Raw genomic sequence first — 17,976 nt, 5'->3', positions numbered from 1 at the left:
GATTTGATCCCTGATGCCAAAATCATGTTCTAACATGCATGCATGCATGGCATGGCAGGAAGTGCTATTGTTAGGATTGGAAGTCAGACCCCACTGCATCTTTAAGTGAATGCCTGTCAGCAGCCTAAGGTGCCACCCTGTCCTGTCTTTTTTCTAGAAAATGTTAAAAAAAACACCTGAATCGGCTGAGATATGGTCCTGGGGAATGCATTCTGGGGCAGTCCCAGGATTGCGGCTGCGAGGCGTCCAACCTGGGACCACACTGGAGTGTGGAGTACTCTTGAGTGCAGTACCAGGGCTGAAACCTCCAATCATCTGATTAGTGGGCCCAGTGCACTGGCTACATGAACTGTTTGAGGCATGATAGAAATCATCCACAAAATTATTATGCATATTTTGTGGAATAATATTGTGGCTTATTTCCCCTTTTTATTGTGCCATTAATGACAGTAACAAGTAGCCAGGCCACTACTTAAGATGTACTTAACTATTTAATCATGTCTTACGTGTAACATCTACCAGGGACCTTAGAAACTGTCTTGTTCAGGAAGGCATGCACTTGTGTAGGCAGTAGCCTGCTTTGTCAGATGAGCAGGCTGTTGCCTATGAAAGCACATGCCTTTCTGAATGAGTTAGTTTCTAAGGTACCACCTCGCCCTGCTTTTTGCTTTTTTTTTCTCCTGTGCAGTAGTGTAATAGAGGGGGTGATAAGGGCTGCAACCATGGGCACCACTTCTGGGGAGGAGGAGTAAAAGCAGAAGCTGACTGAGTGACAACTGATCATCCCACTGCAATCAGCACAGCAGGAACTGGCATTGCCTTGTATGGCAGTGGCTACCCCAGGTGTGGACCTACCCTGTTACACCTTTGCTTGTGTATTAATGTTAACCTATCTGTAGTTGGTTTTATCTGCCTAAAACTTACTATCTTCCACCCTGACGATATTAGTATTTTGATTAGTCTTAAACGATGGATTCCTGAAGGATTGTTCTAGGCTTGTATGGGTACATTCAACCATATCATCACCTTTGACATAATATGTTCCCTTAACATATTGTAGGAATCATGTTATACTGACATTCTGAAAACAATACTGTAATCTAAAAATAAGACTGAGCAGTTCTTAGTCGCATATCATTTCTGATTGCTCTAGAACTTTAAAAATATCCTTTAAACCCCCTCTCCTCCCAAAGCTTACACAGCCTTCTGCCTACTGCTTCATTTTACACGGTGCGTGCTACCTAAGTAATGAGGGATGTATTTGGTAGCTGTGTTGGCCTGAGGAAAATGCAAAACTCTAGAACTCTTGGTTCAGAGAGGATACCTTTTATTAGACCGACTAAGAAATTGTAAAATGTTATCTTTTCTGCAAACTTTTGGGCACAAAAGCCCTTCCTCAGACTCAGGGAAAATTAAAGATGGTAAAAAGTCCCCATAGTTAGAAAATAAACTTCATTTTTGCATGGAGGATGCTGAAGATGGAAGTTTGTCCCTCTGGGTCCATGAGAGTGTCTTTGTGAGCTGCTCTTTGATGCGCAGATATAGCAGCATTCCTTCCCTGGTGGTGTCATGTGGCAGAAAGCCAGGGAGGTATAGAAATCTTTCTTGTTGTGCACCAATGAAGTTACCAACTTTAATTTTCCCTTAGTCTCAAGAAGGGCATGTCTGCCCAAAAGCTTGCAGAAAAAGATCTTTTTTTTGTGCGTGTGAGAATTTTTTTAGTTGCTTTAATAAAAGGTATCACCTCTGAGTTCTAGAGTTTTGCATTTCACCTAAGTAATGAACAATTTAACCTTTTCCTTGTCCTTTAAGACAAAAAAAAATTACTGGTGTAAGTAAGGATCTACTTAAATCGGGCTGGAAATGCACTGTGCAGTGCCTCCTTTAACCTTACTTTTCCCACTGCACACCCCTTCTCCCTCCCCCTTCCATCCCCTCGGTTAATTGGCCAAGGGACCCTGACAGCCCTGCTGCTTGCTGCTGATTGGGTTGGAGGTAAAAACTGTGGCATATTTAAAACCGTAGTTTTTGCTGTTTGGACGATTAGGAGTGAGTAGCAGGGCCCCTGAGCCCCTCTGCCAGTCAGTGGTAGGTGGGGGTGTGCAGTGAAAAGAGCAAGATTAAAGGAGCTGCTGTGTAGCGCACTTCCAGCTCTTTAGGTAAATCCCTAGGTATAAGAGAATCAAATAAACCAAAATCCTCAGGAGGGAAAAATAACATTTAGGTCAATTATAGCTTTCATTCGTCTTAAAATAATATAAGACACCAGTTAGTCTGAAAAGTGCATCTCATCTCACATGGTTAGTTTCAGACAACTTCTTGTTTTTGCTGTGTTTGAAACACTTCTGTGTCACAAAACACTTTTATCTCAAAAACAGACAATGAATTCTTGCAGGAAAAAGTAATGTGTAATTTTATAGCTTTTGGCTCTTAATGAAATCAAGATTTTTTTTTTTTTTTCTTCCATGAATAAATTCATAGGGATGTTCCATTATTTTGTGATCTTACCAGGTACCAGTCAATATGTTGTCAGTGCTGATTTTTTTTTTTTTGTGACTCAATCCGTGTGCAGTACTCTAAGCATAGAATCTAAGGGGCAAGCAATCAGTGCTGTTCTTGAATTAGAAGAATGTAAACGTGGTTTAATAATTAGTTTCTTCTTTCTTGGACAACTCTTTCTGGGGGAATCTTTCAAATCTCTGGCTGTTAATCTTTTGCTTTGGTTCTCCATAAAACTTATTTTCCTTTTGAGTGCTTAATCTATAATCAGTTTATTTGGAATAATCTTGTGCTCATCTGCAGAGGCCTGGTATTTTGCCTTTTACCTCATGCTTTCACCCCAAAGGAGCCACACTTATCTATTAACACTGTTGCTGTGTGAAGCAACTGAAAAGCATGTGCAGGAGAAGAACAAGTCCTACAGTAAAAAAATGTGTAATTGATGATGGATGTTCTTAGCTGGCCATCAGGGGAAGCAGTGGTTAGGGATGAGACAGTGTAGATACTTGATCATTAGCAGGGATCCAGGTTTTCTGTTTGCCACAGAAAAACACGGTAAAACCTGGATTTCTTCCTATAAAGGAGAAAAATGAGGGAAACGGTGGGTTTCCCCTTGGAGGCTGGCAGGAGGAGGGAGATCAGGAGGCACCTGTTGGCACTGGTTTTATGACCCAGATACATTGTTCCAGGCAGACCTAAACCCTCAGACTGACCATAACCTCTCCATTTGATAATAGGCAAATGTTATTGTTACACAGTGATAGCAGATAAGAATGATGCAAACATTTTTATATCTACTAGTTCTAGAGCTGTCAGAAGGAAGATATGTCTAGTCAGTATGTGAGCTTCGTTCTTGTATGTCAGATGCCAGCAGCCTGGAGGTTGAAGGCTGAGTCCCCTTCCCTTCTCTCCCCCCCCCCCCCCCCCCCCCCCCCGGCACGCGGGGTAGATGACATGGGCTGGTATTGTGCCCTCTGTCCATGGTGGCCTTGGATTCCCTTCTTGGGGACCCTTTGCTTTTCTGAAATCCCTCCTTTTTGTATTCTTTCTCCCCTCTGATGACCCTTTATTTCTGAGCATTGTTGATTGGTCTCCCTGAAGTTGTCATACTGCCCACGTTCTGTTGTATCAGCATATCCATTGTTTCCCAAACCCATCACATGCACACATCTTAATTTGGTTATTTACTGGACCTCCTAATTTGCTCTGTTCACCAAAGCCGGAAATCTTAAAGGCTTTGCAGTTTGGCACTGTGACTCTAATGCCACCTTATCCCATGTTATGGCACAGTGTGGTACATGTCTTCAGTTTCCTAGCCTGTGTCTCTGTTTGCTTCACAGTGGGCCTTGAAGGAAACCTTATCACAAACATGCTTTAGAAACCAGTTAACCCTTGCCATTCCCCATGACCATTGTTCTACTACATATCTACTTTATCTACAAGCCAGTTCCCAGAAGCAAACCTCTAAATACCATTTTCTAGCTATCAGCACCATGTGCCTGTGCACATGTACACAGGCACATGGCTGCCAGGTAGCCTGGAGAGCAGCTTCCTGCAGGTAAGTCTGGCAGCAGGGGGTGGGGTGGGGTAGTAATTGAGGCCCCTACAGAGATGGAGATGGGCAGGGCTGAGGATGCTGCCCAGCTGGGGCAGTGCGTGGGGCTTGGGAGCTGGGGCTGTAATGTGGAGGCGCAGGGCCTGGGCAGGGAGTGGGATGGGACCATAAGCAGCTGTCTCACTGTAACAGAGCACCCAATATGGTGCCTGTTACTGGGAAAATGGGACATGCCACCTGGAGCATAAAAGCAAACTTACCCGTGGCCGGACCATGGAGGGAAAAGCAGGACAGTGCAAAGCACTGGGAACCCAGGTGTTCCCAATGAAGTTCTTCCTGGACTTCAGCAGGGCTGTACATGGGAGCAGGGCCAGGGCAGATTGGTTCCTGAGGAAGGAGCTGGAAGATAAAAGGGACATGGTTGGATGAATGGACTGTAAGGTAGATAGAAAACTGGCTGGATCATCAGGCTTAGAGAGTAGTAGTCAATGGCTCTGTCAAATTGGCAGCTGGTATCAAGTGGAGTGCCTCACAGGTTGGCCTTAGGGCTAGTTTTGTTCAATGTCTTCATCAGTGGCCTGGAAGATGGCACAGCGTACACCCTGGGCAAGTTAGCAGATGACACCAAACTGGGGGGAGTAGTAGATATGTTGGAGGGTAGGGCTAGGATGGAGAGATCTAAACAGATTGGAAGATTGGGCCAAATGACATCTCATGTGGTTCAATAATGATAAGTACAAAGTTCTTCACTTAGGATAGAACAATCCCATGCACCAGTACAGGCTGGGAACCAACTGGCTAAGCAGCAGCTCTGCAGAAATGGACCTGGGAGTTATGGTGGACAGTAAGTTGAATATGAGCCAATAGTGTGCCCTTGTTGCAAAAAAAGCTAATGGTGCCACATCTGGAGTACTGTGTTCAGGTTTGGGCTGCCCACTACAGAATGGATGTGGACAAATTGGAGCATGTCCAGCAGAGGGCAATAAAAATGGTTTAAGGGGTTGAGGCATATGCCTTGTTAGGAGAGACTGAGGGAAGTAGGCTTGTTCAGTCTGGAGAAGAGAAGACTGAGAGGGGATTTAATAGCAGCCTTCAACTACCTGAAAGGTTCCAAAGAAAAGGAAGGTAGACTGTTGTCAGTGGTGGCAGATGACAGAACAAGAAATAATGGTCTCAAGTTGCAGCAAGGGAAGTTTAGGTTAGATATTAGGAAAAACTATATTAAGTAAGTAGTAAAACACTGGACCAGGTTACCCAGAGAGGTGGTGGATTTTCTCCATCTCTGGAGGTTTTCAAGACCCGGCTAGACAAAGCCTTGGCTGGGATGATATAGTCGGGGATGGTCCTGCTTTTGAGCAGGGGGTGGACTAGATGACCTCCTGAGGTCCCTTCCAACCCTAATTTTCTATAAGTGCAAAGTCCTACACTTAAGACAGAACAATCCCATACACTGGCACAGGCTGGGGATCAACTGGCTAAACAGCAGTTCTGCAAAAAAGGACCTGGAGGGTACAACGGACAATAAGCTGAATATGAGCCAACAGTGTACTCTTGTTGGAAGAAGGCCTAATAGCATACTAGACTGCATTAGTAGGAGCATTGCCAGCTGGCGGAGGGAAGTGATTATCCCTTCTATTTGGCACTAGTGAATCCACATCTGGAGCAGTATGTCCAGTCTTAGGCCCTCCCACTACAGAAAGGATGTGGATGAGTCTGTAGAAAGCGATAAAAATGGTTAGGGGGCTGGGGCACCTGATGTATGAGGAAAAGCTGAGAGAGGTGGGCTTATTTAGTCTGGAGAAAAAAAGAGAAGGACTCTGGGACTTCTTGCAGGTGAACCAAACAATAGTTCTGAGTTGCCTATAGTAGTGTATGCCAACAAGCACTCGGATAAAATACATTTTCTTCTTATTAAGTGGAGTATCTTCAAGTGTGTTGTTCATATGTAGATTCTGTCCTCTTTCCCTTTACACACAATAGAAGTGCAGATGAGCAGCAAGTCTTGAAGTACAGTAACTACTGGTAAATAATTTTATTTTGAATGAAAAATATGGTAGCTGAATTGAATGTAGTACAGGGTAATAAAGACTACTCTGTTTTGCCTCAGGTAGCACATAAAGTTCAGAATTTCCCTTGGTTTTGGCAGTGGTTGAAGTTATCCTCTTACAATTGCCTTGGAATTTGGCAGTGTAAAATATGTTAGAGGGAGATTGCTCTACTGAAATACCCACTGGAATTAAAGGGTTAAGAGTTTAGTTTTGCCAGGTACCTCCTCTGTTTAAAGTGCTCAGTGTTGAAACTTTATGAGGTCAGTGCCATATATCTGGTTTATGCATGTGTAATAACTTTGGTCTATGCATGTGGGAGAAGCAGTCATGAAGTACTTTGTTTTGTTCATGGTCTGAGTTGCAAGTGTATTCTGTTTCTTGTACTAGTAACTCTTCTGATCTAAGCTCCCATCTTCTCTCCCTTTCTGCTTTCTCTTAGGAAGATAAGATTAAGTCCCTGCTGTTGAATCTGATCTCCTGCAACAGAATGACAGCTGAACAGGTGCTGGAGGCAGATTGTTTCTTGTGGCCCAGCATGATCTCGGTTCCCCCACAAGATGAACCAGGTAAAGAACATGAATGTGAAAAGGCAAAAGAAGAAAGCCAGGATGTAACTGGCTTGGATGATAAGGAAGAGGACAATGAGACAGACACTTCTCAATAGGCCAAAAAACTCATCAAATATTTACCTCCGATATTTCAATTTCTAGCTCCAAAAGTAGTTGTCCTAGTCTCTCGTATTCAGAATGTAAAGAAGAAAAATAGGATTAACACAGTCATTTTTTTTCTGTATTTAAAACTGTGTGGTTTCTTTGCGTTTTATTTTAAAGGCATATTTTTTAAAGTAACCAGTTGAAGTTAAAGAAGGATACTGCTGACTGAGGCATTTGCAAGATGACATTTGTCAACTTTCTTCTTCGCTTTGAATATTCTTTAAATGAGAAGTTATATGTTTGATAGTTGTGCTGTTTTCCAGATGCCAGGAAAGCAGAGTGAGAGTGTCATGACTAATTTTCATTAGTCCCTTGTCCTCTCCCTATTTTACTCTGCTTCTAAATATTCCTGGTCAAGTAGATTAGTTCCTTTTACTAGATAATTTGCTTTTGTATGTATTTTTCCAGATAGGCAGATACTCCAACAGCAGCTACCTCCAAAATTAAAAAAAAAAAAAATCCCCCTCATCTCACCACCAGCAACCAAACACTCTTCCTTTCCTATGCTGCTACTCCCCCACACTTCCCCCCACAAAAACCCCCTCAGAGTCCAACACTGTTCTGACAGCTGGTCAGTAAAACCAATAGAGAAAGCCATTAAGTATGTTTTTTTTAATTCCCCTATGATCTAAGCAAGGTATCTTTGGAACCTCCTTGATTTAGTAGTCTGAAGATACTGTCTTTATCTTCTTTTTTCTGTGCTGCCACCTATTTGGACAAATAAAAATGCTACATTTTGCTTATCACAAAACACTCTAGTTTTATCTCTGTCTCAAAGAAACGTGAACATGAAAGACTGGTGTTTACAATTCATAACTGCATCAATTGTAGAGCTACCATTCATTAGGATTGTTTGCCTGCTTGTGATTCATTGTCACTGAAGAATCCTTGTCACACCTTTTTTATTTCATTTTGCAGTTAATTCTTATCTTTCCAGTATTTCTTCCCAACAAACATAGATGCTTCTTTTTGGGGGTTTTTGTGCTTGCTTGTCTACTTTTAGATCTTGCAAATTTTTCACTATATAGTAGGCGGGGATGCTTGAATGAAGTAAAAATAGAAACTCAAAAGCATTATGCAAAAATTGGAACTAGATTTTATTTATCTCTTTGCAGTATAACAAGGCAATGTTGAAGGTTAATGGATTAATGTAAAGGTTTTCTTACCTGCTGCATAACTCTTCAGCTTATTACTATACATAAAGAATTGTGTGGGGATTGGGAGCAGCAAAGGAAAAGGGTCAGGTTGAGAGAATTTTTTAGGAATATATCTGGCCACTAGATGTTGCCATTGAACAGGGCTTTTGCCATAGAGAAATGTAATAGAATCCCTGTAATAGGTCTCTTTACCTGTTGAAGAATACAGAATGTGGCTTTTTATTTTTATTTTTATTTTATTTTTTGAGAAAATACTGGGAAATCCCAAGTACAATGATGAAGGTGTATATTAGATCTAAATGTAGGCATAGGCAATGCAGCTTTCGTGTTAAGAATGTTTTGGCAGTAGTGGTCTTTCATCCTTATATGATTTAATTTGTTTTTCTGACTTTGGTTTTTGTCACAGAAAGTTTGTTTAAAACAATTAGTCATTTTACTGATTGCATATGTAACTTTGCATATGTAATAAAATCAGTGATGGCAAAAGTTTGTTAAAGCAGTCTGGGATTAAAATTTTTGATTAGTGACAAATGACCTGTAATCAAAATATATAATGCTTAACATGTATTAACATTGGAGTTGAAATCAGCACACAACGTTTTTAAAAGTGTTTTCATGTTACTGAATATAGCTTTTATTAACAACCCAAGGCTAATGTTTAACTTAAAAGAAACCTGTGAACACTATATGTAGAAAATAACCTAATAATTAAGTTTTAGCTTGAAACACTGTTGTCAAGGCTCATATTGGGGTGTATGTTCATAAAAACAACTCCTCAAGCAGCTTTTTTGTGTTTACAAGAGTCTAAACTTCCATCTTCTTATTTATATTGTGGAAGTATCTAACAGCCCTAGTAAAGGACTAGGACCCCATTGTGCTAGGTGCAATAAAACATCAAACTAAAAATGGTCCTTGCCTCATAGATTCATAGATTGCAGAGTTGGAAGAGACCATGAAGGATCATTGTGTCTGACCCCCTGCCCCAGGCAGGAAAGAGCGCTGAGGTCATATGACCCGAGCCAGGTGTCTATCTAGCCTCCTCTTGAAGACCTCCAAGTTAGGTGAGACTACCACCTCCCTTGGCAGCCTGTTCCAGATTCTGGCCACCCTTAATGTGAAAAAATTCTTCCTAATGTCTAATCTGAATCTGCTCTCCACTAGTTTGTACCCATTATTCCTAGTTACTCCTAGGGGTGCCCTGGTAAATAGCGCAATTCTCTGTTGTCCTCCCTTGATAAACTTATAGGCGGCTACAAGGTCACCCCTCAGCTGTCTCTTATGAAGGCTGAAGAGATCCAGATCCCCCAACCTCCCCTCGTAGGGTCTTGCATGGAGGCCACTAATATATGTGTGGCCTTCCTTTGAACCCTCTCCAGATTCTCCTCACCCCTCTTGAAGTGCGGCACCCAAAACTGGACACAGTACTGCAGCCTGACCAATGCAGCATAGAGGGGGAGCATCGCCTCCCTCAATCAGTTGGTCATGCATCTGCTAATGCACAACAAGGTGCGATTGGCTTTGTTGATGGCTTCATTACACTGCTGGCTCATGTTCATCTTGGAGTCCACTATGACACCAAGATCCCTTTTAGCTGCTGTGCTGCTGAGGAGGTCATCCCCCAACCTGTAGGTGTGCTGGTGATTCCTCCTCCGTAGGTGGAGTACCTTGCATTTGTCTTTGTTAAATTGCATCCTTTTGCATTCTGCCCATTGATCCAACCTGTCCAGATAGGCCTGTATCCGCTCCCTGCCCTCTGGTGTGTTAACTTTGTCCCATAACTTGGTGTCATCTGCAAACTTGGAGAGGGTGCTCTCCACACCCTCATCCAAATTGCTGATGAAGATATTAAATAGCACTGGTCCGAGGACCGAACCCTGCGGGACACCACTGCCCACCTCCTTCTAGGCCAAAAACGACCCATCCACCACCACTCTGGGTGCGTCCTTAAGCCAGTTGGCCACCCACCTGACTGTGCAAGCATCCACTCCACAGCCTGCTAGCTTCCTTATGAGAATAGGATGTGAAACTGTGTTGAAGGCCTTAAAGTCCAGGTAGATGACATCTGCCTCGGCTCTATGGGCCAAAGTTTACCACTTAAAAAAACAAAAGTTCCTAGCCCTTTGCCATTGTGAAGAAAACTTAATGTATTTGTCTCGGACGGCCAAAGCCGACTCGAGGTGATTCAATAATTACTCGTTCGTCGGGGCGGGCTGGTGAATAGAGAGGCCGAGAAAGCTTTATGGTTGTAAAACTTTACTTACGTCGCTTGCGGTTGCGACGAAAACGGTCCGGTCGTCTGAACAACTACATTAGTTGTTCCAGCTGGCAGGGTTCAGGCCAGCACGTCCATCTACAAATCTTGCCGGCAGGGAAAAGGATACGTCTGGGATTGCGCTCGGCGATGGAGAGAAGAATTGATAGGTGATCAGTCTATCGACCAGCTCAGCCACGAGTCTGATCTCTTCAGAAGCGCTCTGCAGCGTGCTCAAAGTTCTCCGACTTGGGCGGAAGTTGCGCGAAATTTTAAACGGCCAGCAAGCCAATTACTAGCCGCCACGTAGGAATAATTTAGAGCTAGCCAATAGCGGGACACAAATTTACATTCGAATGGCGGGAACTCTCTTGCACCGGGGGTTTTCTGCAGCAACAGAAAGCCTTTACTTTGCAAGAGGCTCTCGTGGCGGGAAAATTCCGCCGTGCCGAGGCACCAAAATCACTGGGTTGTGACAGTATTAAGTGTAATCCATTTATTTTTTGGTGGTAGTCCACGCAGATTCCCCTCTCATTCACACATATGAGGTCAGGCTGTTTTTGAACAGCAGTATCTGTTGCAGGGAAGTGTAGCTGTAGTTGTGCCTTGCACATCAACTTGAGCACTGTAGCTAAGGATATTTAAAAAGTGGCACATGTGCCATTCCTTTTATTCATAAAGCCTGTGGTTTGAGATGGAGAACCAGCACAGTCCATGTCACTAAGACGTAGCTACCTCTTCTAGACCTTTCATCTAGTTTGTTTTAGGTTTATTTTTGTTTTTAATCTTTGTTATATGGTCTAATGAAGGGGAGAGTTCTCTTACCTAACTTCAGGAGTTTCTTGAGCCAGGCTACCTTGACCTTGTATAGGAGGGTACCGCATGGTAGATTCCAAGTTGCATGGCTTCAAGATCTTTCTAGAGCCACGCCATCATTTGCATTGACAATGGACAGCCTGCCTCATGTACTTGAAAGGGATATGTAAATGAGCTAAAACTTCAAGAGATCCTTTTGAGAACAGAGTGGAAAGGATGATTCCTGTTGGAAAAAATGTGGTGTTCTGGGTTCAGCCTTCAAAGAGGTTCTGTCGTTTCCTCGTACCCTGGTACTAGCTAGTGGTTCTGACGTCCTCCTTCCACAGACCACACACTTCAGTGTCTTCACAGATGAGAAGAACATCCCTTCAGTTGGGGATTCAGTTGCAGATCACCATCGTTTGCCTAGTACTTGGACTTCATTGGGCTCTTTGAACTGTTACCTGCAGCTTCAACTTTCTTACAGCATCCCAACCCTGAAGAGTAAACAGGTGGTAACAGTCCCTTCACTCGATTAAAGAAAGTACTGAATCCATAGGGTTATCTAGTTTAATCACTTGTGAAGATACAGGATCTGTTTTTCATAAACATACAAGATATATGCCTATCCAGCCTCTTGAAATCAACTGTGAAGGAGACCCACACCTTTTCTAGGCATGCAGTTTTTCTTCAAGATTGAACCTAAATATGATTTGCTGTATTTGGTATTTTAAAATCTGTTTCTCCAGAGCAAAATCCTCCCTACTATGCAAGAGTTGACAAATTTCTGGAAATGGTGTGTATTTGCCCTTATCTGTAGTTCATCATCTGCCCAGTCTCCACACTCCCAAACTGCCTCAACAGTACCTTTTGGTTCATAAGCAATTCCTGCTTTCATAGCATGGTTTGTAGATTGGGATTCCTGACTATAAACCTGCCAGAACAACAAGAATCTTGGCCTGGACCCAGATGCATTTCTTTTTCTGTGGACAGTGTGGCAATTTTACATCTTTCCACCAATTCTCATGATCTATAGAGTGATCAGGAGGTCAGACAGGACTTGGGCTGTCTTATTATAGTAATCCCAAATAAGATGGATAGCTGTGGTACTTAGAGTGTGAGTTTCTCAGCCAACCCACCAATCATTTGACCACTTCTTCCTACATAGTATTTCAGTACCAGAACTTAATGATGTACACAGAACCAGCTTTATTGCACCTGACTAACTTATTGGCCGGTTGATTTTTCTGGAGAGAGACGATGCATATGAAGTACAAGATATATTCTCCTGTGAAACGGGAAGTCTTCAACCAGACAAATACATGCAAAAAGGTAGGTGGAAAAGATTTATCTATCTGGGAAACCCAGTGGCAGCTTTTACCATGATCCAGTCGAATTCCAGCTATTCTCGACTTCTCTGTAATGGTCTGTGCTCTAGCAGCTCCATTGGAATATACCTTGAGGTCATTTTGACAGTGGAAGAAGTCCAGGGTGTTACACATCTCACATTATTGAAATTTCTACAGGGCGAAACATTTTTCTCCCAGATATCAAGCCTCTACTTTTTAGAAACCATCTGGTTCTACCAACCTTAATGGGCTTAATTCCTGGGCAGACTCTTCTTTCCATATCATCACTTGAAAGCTGCTTTCTCTATTGCTGTCTCTCTTAGCTGAGGTAATAGCTAAATACAGGTGCCCATGGAGCAACTTTCACATACCCTATGTTATAAGGAAATACTTGCCTTTCGGGGACACCTCCTAAGTTCTTGCTGAAGATGTTCTTGGTCTTTGTCATTTCAATTAAAACATTCATCTGCTTTCTTCCCAAAACCTCGCTCTATCCCAGCTCTCCTTTCCTACTAATAGGAGCCCCAAGACCTGGGATTCTTTTTGGGTAAAAGAAAACAAGGGTACCTTGGGCTGTTTTTATACTGTTGGCTGCAGTGATCCCTGATGCGAGTGATGTAGGTGTGAACACAGGTGCGGAGGTTGTGTGTGTATGTATGTGAGTGTGTGTGTGTATGTATGTATGTACACTTACAAACCAGTAAAAGCCCAAATTAGGATCTGTGCATGTGATGAGTTTGTAAAACAAAGGAATATGCTGACAGGCCAGAACTTGGACAATATGATGACGACAGAGACCAGTCAACAAAGATGAAGGGTCATCCGAGGAGGAAGAGGAATTTCAGAGCAGCAAAGGGTCCCCGAGAGGGGAACCCAAGGCCACCATAGACAGAGGGTGTATACCACCAGCCTGTCTCACCCACCCCACTGGGAGGGGAGGGGGTGGTTGGTACACGTTGGCCTTCAATCTCCAGGCTGCTGTCATCTGACATTCAAGAGAGAACATCAGGGTGAAGCTAGTGTACTGGCCAGATGTACCTTGACACGGTGACAGCTATAGAACTGGTAGCTATAGAGTTGTTTGCATTATTCTAATCTGCTATCGCTATGTATCAATAACACTTGTCTGTTATCAAATGGAGAAGTTGTGGTTGGTCTGAGGGTTTGGGTCTGCTTGGAACAAGGTATCTAGGTCATAAATCCAGTGCCAACAGAGGGGTACTTGCAAGAATGCCATTACTTGTTGTGGTAACATGTCCAGGGCCTTGGAAGTCAGCTTTATGGTGGGGGAAACTGGGGATACAGAGTTTAATCACATTATTTAAGTTTATTTTATCTAGACCTATATCAGTCATAGAACAAAGAAAGCTAAATAGGCTGCAGATAATCATTTCAGGAGTCTAAACCCAATACCAGTGCCTCTTTCTTAGAGAAAACTTGGAAGACAGTAACACCATCTCTGATGCTAGCTCTCTCAACATGATTTTTCCACTGGTCAAGAAGGAGCTAAACCTGACAAGGTATGCTAAATTATACTTTGGATTTATGCATATTCTAGTGTCAGTGGCATATTCTTTTGAGATCTTGTGTGTCTAGTATTTTGTGGGCAGAGTTTGGAAGGGTAGTGGTGATTTTTCACTCCAAATTAAACCTTGAATATATATTCTAGATGAAAGCATTAATTCTAGAGAAGACAATAACACTCTTGAAAATAAACACGGAGCTAGAATTTATTCAAAAAGTTGTTAGCAAACTATGTCAAATGGTGTCATTCTGATCTGTTTTTTTAGACAAGGAAATACTCTGCAGTTTTGGGTCTAGTACATGATTATTTCGGGATCCTAACTTACTGGTAAGTGTGCAGACATTACTGGGAGAAGAAATTCTGTATGTGTTAAAAGATTTTATTCCAGGTGGTTTCCCTGATCAGCTTTTGATTGAATTATGTGTATATGGAAAATTAATCATAATACTAAAGCAAGTTTATATGGGGAAAGGACTTAATGTGAAACAGCTGAAGTGCAGTAATTGCTGATGTTCCACAATTAACCCATGGCAACTTAGCTCTGCTTCATTCAGCTACATTGCCGTGGTCTAGTTTTCACTTACTCTGGGAATAATTACAGGCACATAAACAGTTATCTTGACTTACCTGTTCCAGAGCTGTACCAACCACTTTGAGTTGTTTAGCAAGTGTCTTCCTTTGCATGGAACTGAATTGATTGTTTTTTGCACTTTTCATAGTTCCTTTCTTGAGAAGGCCAGGCAGTTGCCAGTCAGAATGATTCATGTACCAGATATTGGTATGTCTAATATACTTCTCTTTTCACATGTAGATTTGAACTAATTATTTAAGATTATATACCATAAAGTGATTTACAGTTATTTTACTCAAAATAGCTAATAGTCACTGGACTTTAATGATTCTGTTCCCAGATACCCACCAAGTCATTAGTGATTGGGAAATCACTAATCTCTGCATCAGTCTCCCCATCTGGAAAATAGTGCTACTGATACCTACCATTTATTTTATATTTGCCTAATCCAGATCAGATGGCTAGTGACCCTGGTGTGGATCTCTATTTCCTGTTCCTGATTCTTCCTGGCTCGTAGTTCTGTCCTGGGTGACTCTGTCTGCGTCTTGGCCCTTTTACAAACTTCAGGCTCCTGATCCACCTACTGATCCCTTGATTCTGATTGGGATCTTTGCTTCCCTGACCATTTGTCCCTGATCACCTGGTGTCACCCTCTAGGCTCAAGTCCTGACCACAGGATGTCCTAGTTATACCCTGGACATCCAGGAGCTATTCTCTTGGGTTTGTTCAATAACAGTTGAAATGAAAAAATATTCTATGGCCATATCATGTTTCTTCTGTATTTAAGAACCTTTTAAAAATATATCATCTCAGAAGAATTGAAAAGTTCTGCATGTGATATCTTTTTATGTAGTCATTCTACTAATGGTGAGCATGTGCTTGAGTTCTGAATATTTTTGGCCAGCTCTGCCTGTGCTCTGTGTAGGCCTGTGTGAAGTGGCTAGTATTTGCTTCAGATTCGGCCGATTCGGGAGACAGTGATTTGATCCGGTGATTCAAATCACTATCCCGAATCAATTTGGCTGAACCACCCAGGCCAGGCCCAGCCCCACTCATTCTCCCAGCCTGACAATGGCTGCCCTAGTTCCTGGCACTTCGGGGGAAAAAAAAAAAAAAAAAGCCCCAAATCACTGGTTACTTCCAGGGGAAGGGGCGATCCCTGCTGCCTTCCCACTGCCCCATGTTGTGTGGGGGCTCTGCATGAGCCCTGCCCCCCGTGGCTGCCCCATCCACCCCTGCTCTAGCCCTTCTTAAGAAAAAAAAACCTGTGAAAAACCCCTGACTCACCCTTCTTGCGGGGGATCAGAGGGGGGAGGGGCTGGTGAGCAGGTAGGGGATGGGGCCTGGCAGGGGTCCTCCCATGGTCCCCTCCCCCCACGTTGAGCCCCCCCTCCCCTGCCCCCTTCTTACCAGCTCCGAGTCTGGCTACAGTTCCCTGCTGCAGCCACTGGAGACTGTCCGAATCATTGAAGCTCTGCAAATTTTTTCTGAAGATTCAGAGAGCTTCGAATCGATTCAGACCTTTTAATCTGTCCCCAATTCACAGATTTGGCCATGGAATCGGGTCAAATCTCCTGCTAATCAAATCAGCACCCAAAGCTTTGCACAGTCCTAGCTCTTTGGTTCTTCGAGTGCCACACAAAGGGCATAATATCGGGTGAAGTATGTGAACTGCTGTTCAGTTTCTCTGCTGCTTCTCGGCTTTGGTAGAATAGCTTGCTGTCTGCACTTGGCATTTAGCAGTACTTACTTACAGGCCTTCTAATGCTAGGCCAAATGCTGTTGGTAATTTCTCGTTTAGCTAGTGTGAATTCTGGATGGTTTCAGCTATGCCCCCTAGGAATCCATTATTGCCTGTCATTTTGAAGGAGCAACACTTGTTAGTGATGGTCTTACTAAGTATGTGTGTTTCCCTTTCAGGATGAAATATGGCGGGTAGGCAAGACTAATCCAAATTCAACAGGCCAGCTTCCAGCTGAGGATTTGGCTGTCTTCTGTACAGGATTACGCAATAGCTGAGAGCTGAAGTGCAGGCTTGTCCTTCCATTTGGTACTGAGTTGTTCCAAGTCTGAGGACGGCAGCATCTGTGAAAAGTAAATTTCTTCCTAGGACTTCAAAGTGTCAGTCACTCCCATGCCATTCATTTTCCTAGACCCAGGGGTTGGCAAAATGGCCCACAGGCTGGATCTGGTTTGCAGGGCCCCTCCATAAGCTGAAAAAATTATCATGGGCCCTAGCCCTCAGCTGCCCCTCTGAAAGCTGGTGCCTCCATGCAGGAGGTGTGGCTCTGGCTGCTAAGCAACCAACCCCTACCCCAGTCTGGCCTGACCCAGCCCTAGCCCCAAGGTCTAGGTATTCCCCGCTTTGTGGAGACAAGAAGGTTCTGCCTGGCAGAGGCTTTTGCTTGGGAACCCCATGGCTGTTTTTCAGACCTCCCTGGAAATTCAGGTATGGGCCCCATTGGTCCAGGGGCCATGGACTCACTTTGGACGAAAGGGGACTGGGAGCACGGAGAGCCATGCGTTATGGGGCTGGGTGGGGCTGGCCCTGCATGCTGCCACTACATGTGGCTAGAGGCTTGGGTGGGAGCGCAGGGAGCTGCATGCTGTGGGGTCAGGCTGGCCCTGCTTGCTGCTGCCACACTTGGTTCCAGGGACTCGCATACTTCCAGGACTCCGAGGTCCCCCCCACCCCTCCCAACACATACCCCATACATACGCACACCCAAGCCTTGCCTCCCACACCCTTCCACATCCCCCACACACATTCCCATGTCTCTATCTACACATGTAACCGTACACCCCATACCCACACCCTCCCCTGCATGCACACACATGCACACCCCCCAGACTCCTCCACGCACATGCATGAGCACACACACGCACCCCATCACATACACTCCCTTATTCCTCCACATCCAATATACAAGAGTAAGACTGTATTTTGAGCTATTATGCAATCATCTCTATATACACTATGCAAATACACATATCAGGATGAAAAATTTTTGAAATAAAATTAAAATGTTATAATAGATGTTTCATTTCTTTGTATATGATTTGTTTTTTATTCCAGTTCCAAGATGACAATTCTTCCCCTCCCCCTTTCCTCCTTCCTTCCTGGAGTATTTCTGGGGCAGGGGGAGGGACTTCAGGTGACAAAGGTCAGGGGTTAGGGGCAGAACTTCTGGTCCCAAGATGGAGACCCTTGTGGACCTTCACAGCTCACCAAAACTTGTTAAGCAGCCCACCAACCGAAATAATTGCGCCTTCCCCTCCCTCCTATCCTAGACTTTGGCCCAGAGAGTTTCCTGCTGAAGCTTATAGTGACCAGAGTACTAAGGAGGTTGCACAGAGATGATCAGCAAGGGACACAATACAGCACCTTTGACAGTTCCTTTTATTATTGGGGGTGTGTAGAACTTTTTAAGAAGACAGCACTTCATGATACAGGTTTCCCTTATTTTATGCGGATTCTTTGTATGTGAATTCGCTCTTATGCAATGAGCATAT

The 17,976-nt window shown here is 43.6% G+C and overlaps 1 protein-coding gene across 7 annotated transcripts in view; it reads left to right on the top strand.

Annotated features, from left to right (window-relative positions):
- STK31 (serine/threonine kinase 31) overlaps window positions 1-8,468 on the top strand; it is an 89,895-nt gene extending 81,427 nt beyond the window's left edge. For 6 of the 7 annotated variants that reach the window (XM_019498053.2, XM_019498049.2, XM_019498050.2 and 3 more), the window contains one exon: window positions 6,542-8,468. In XM_019498053.2, coding sequence (XP_019353598.1) covers window positions 6,542-6,766 — 225 coding nt within the window. In that variant the 3' untranslated portion in view covers window positions 6,767-8,468. Of the gene's footprint in view, window positions 1-688; window positions 844-6,541 lie in introns of all 7 variants that reach the window. The other variant, XR_002093700.2, reaches the window with a different exon arrangement.
- Window positions 8,469-17,976: the final 9,508 nt, after the last annotated feature.

This window comes from Alligator mississippiensis, chromosome 5 (genome assembly GCF_030867095.1).
Source record: "Alligator mississippiensis isolate rAllMis1 chromosome 5, rAllMis1, whole genome shotgun sequence".
NCBI classification, from domain to species: Eukaryota; Metazoa; Chordata; order Crocodylia; family Alligatoridae; genus Alligator; species Alligator mississippiensis.
This window is presented reverse-complemented; position numbering and strand designations above follow the sequence as displayed.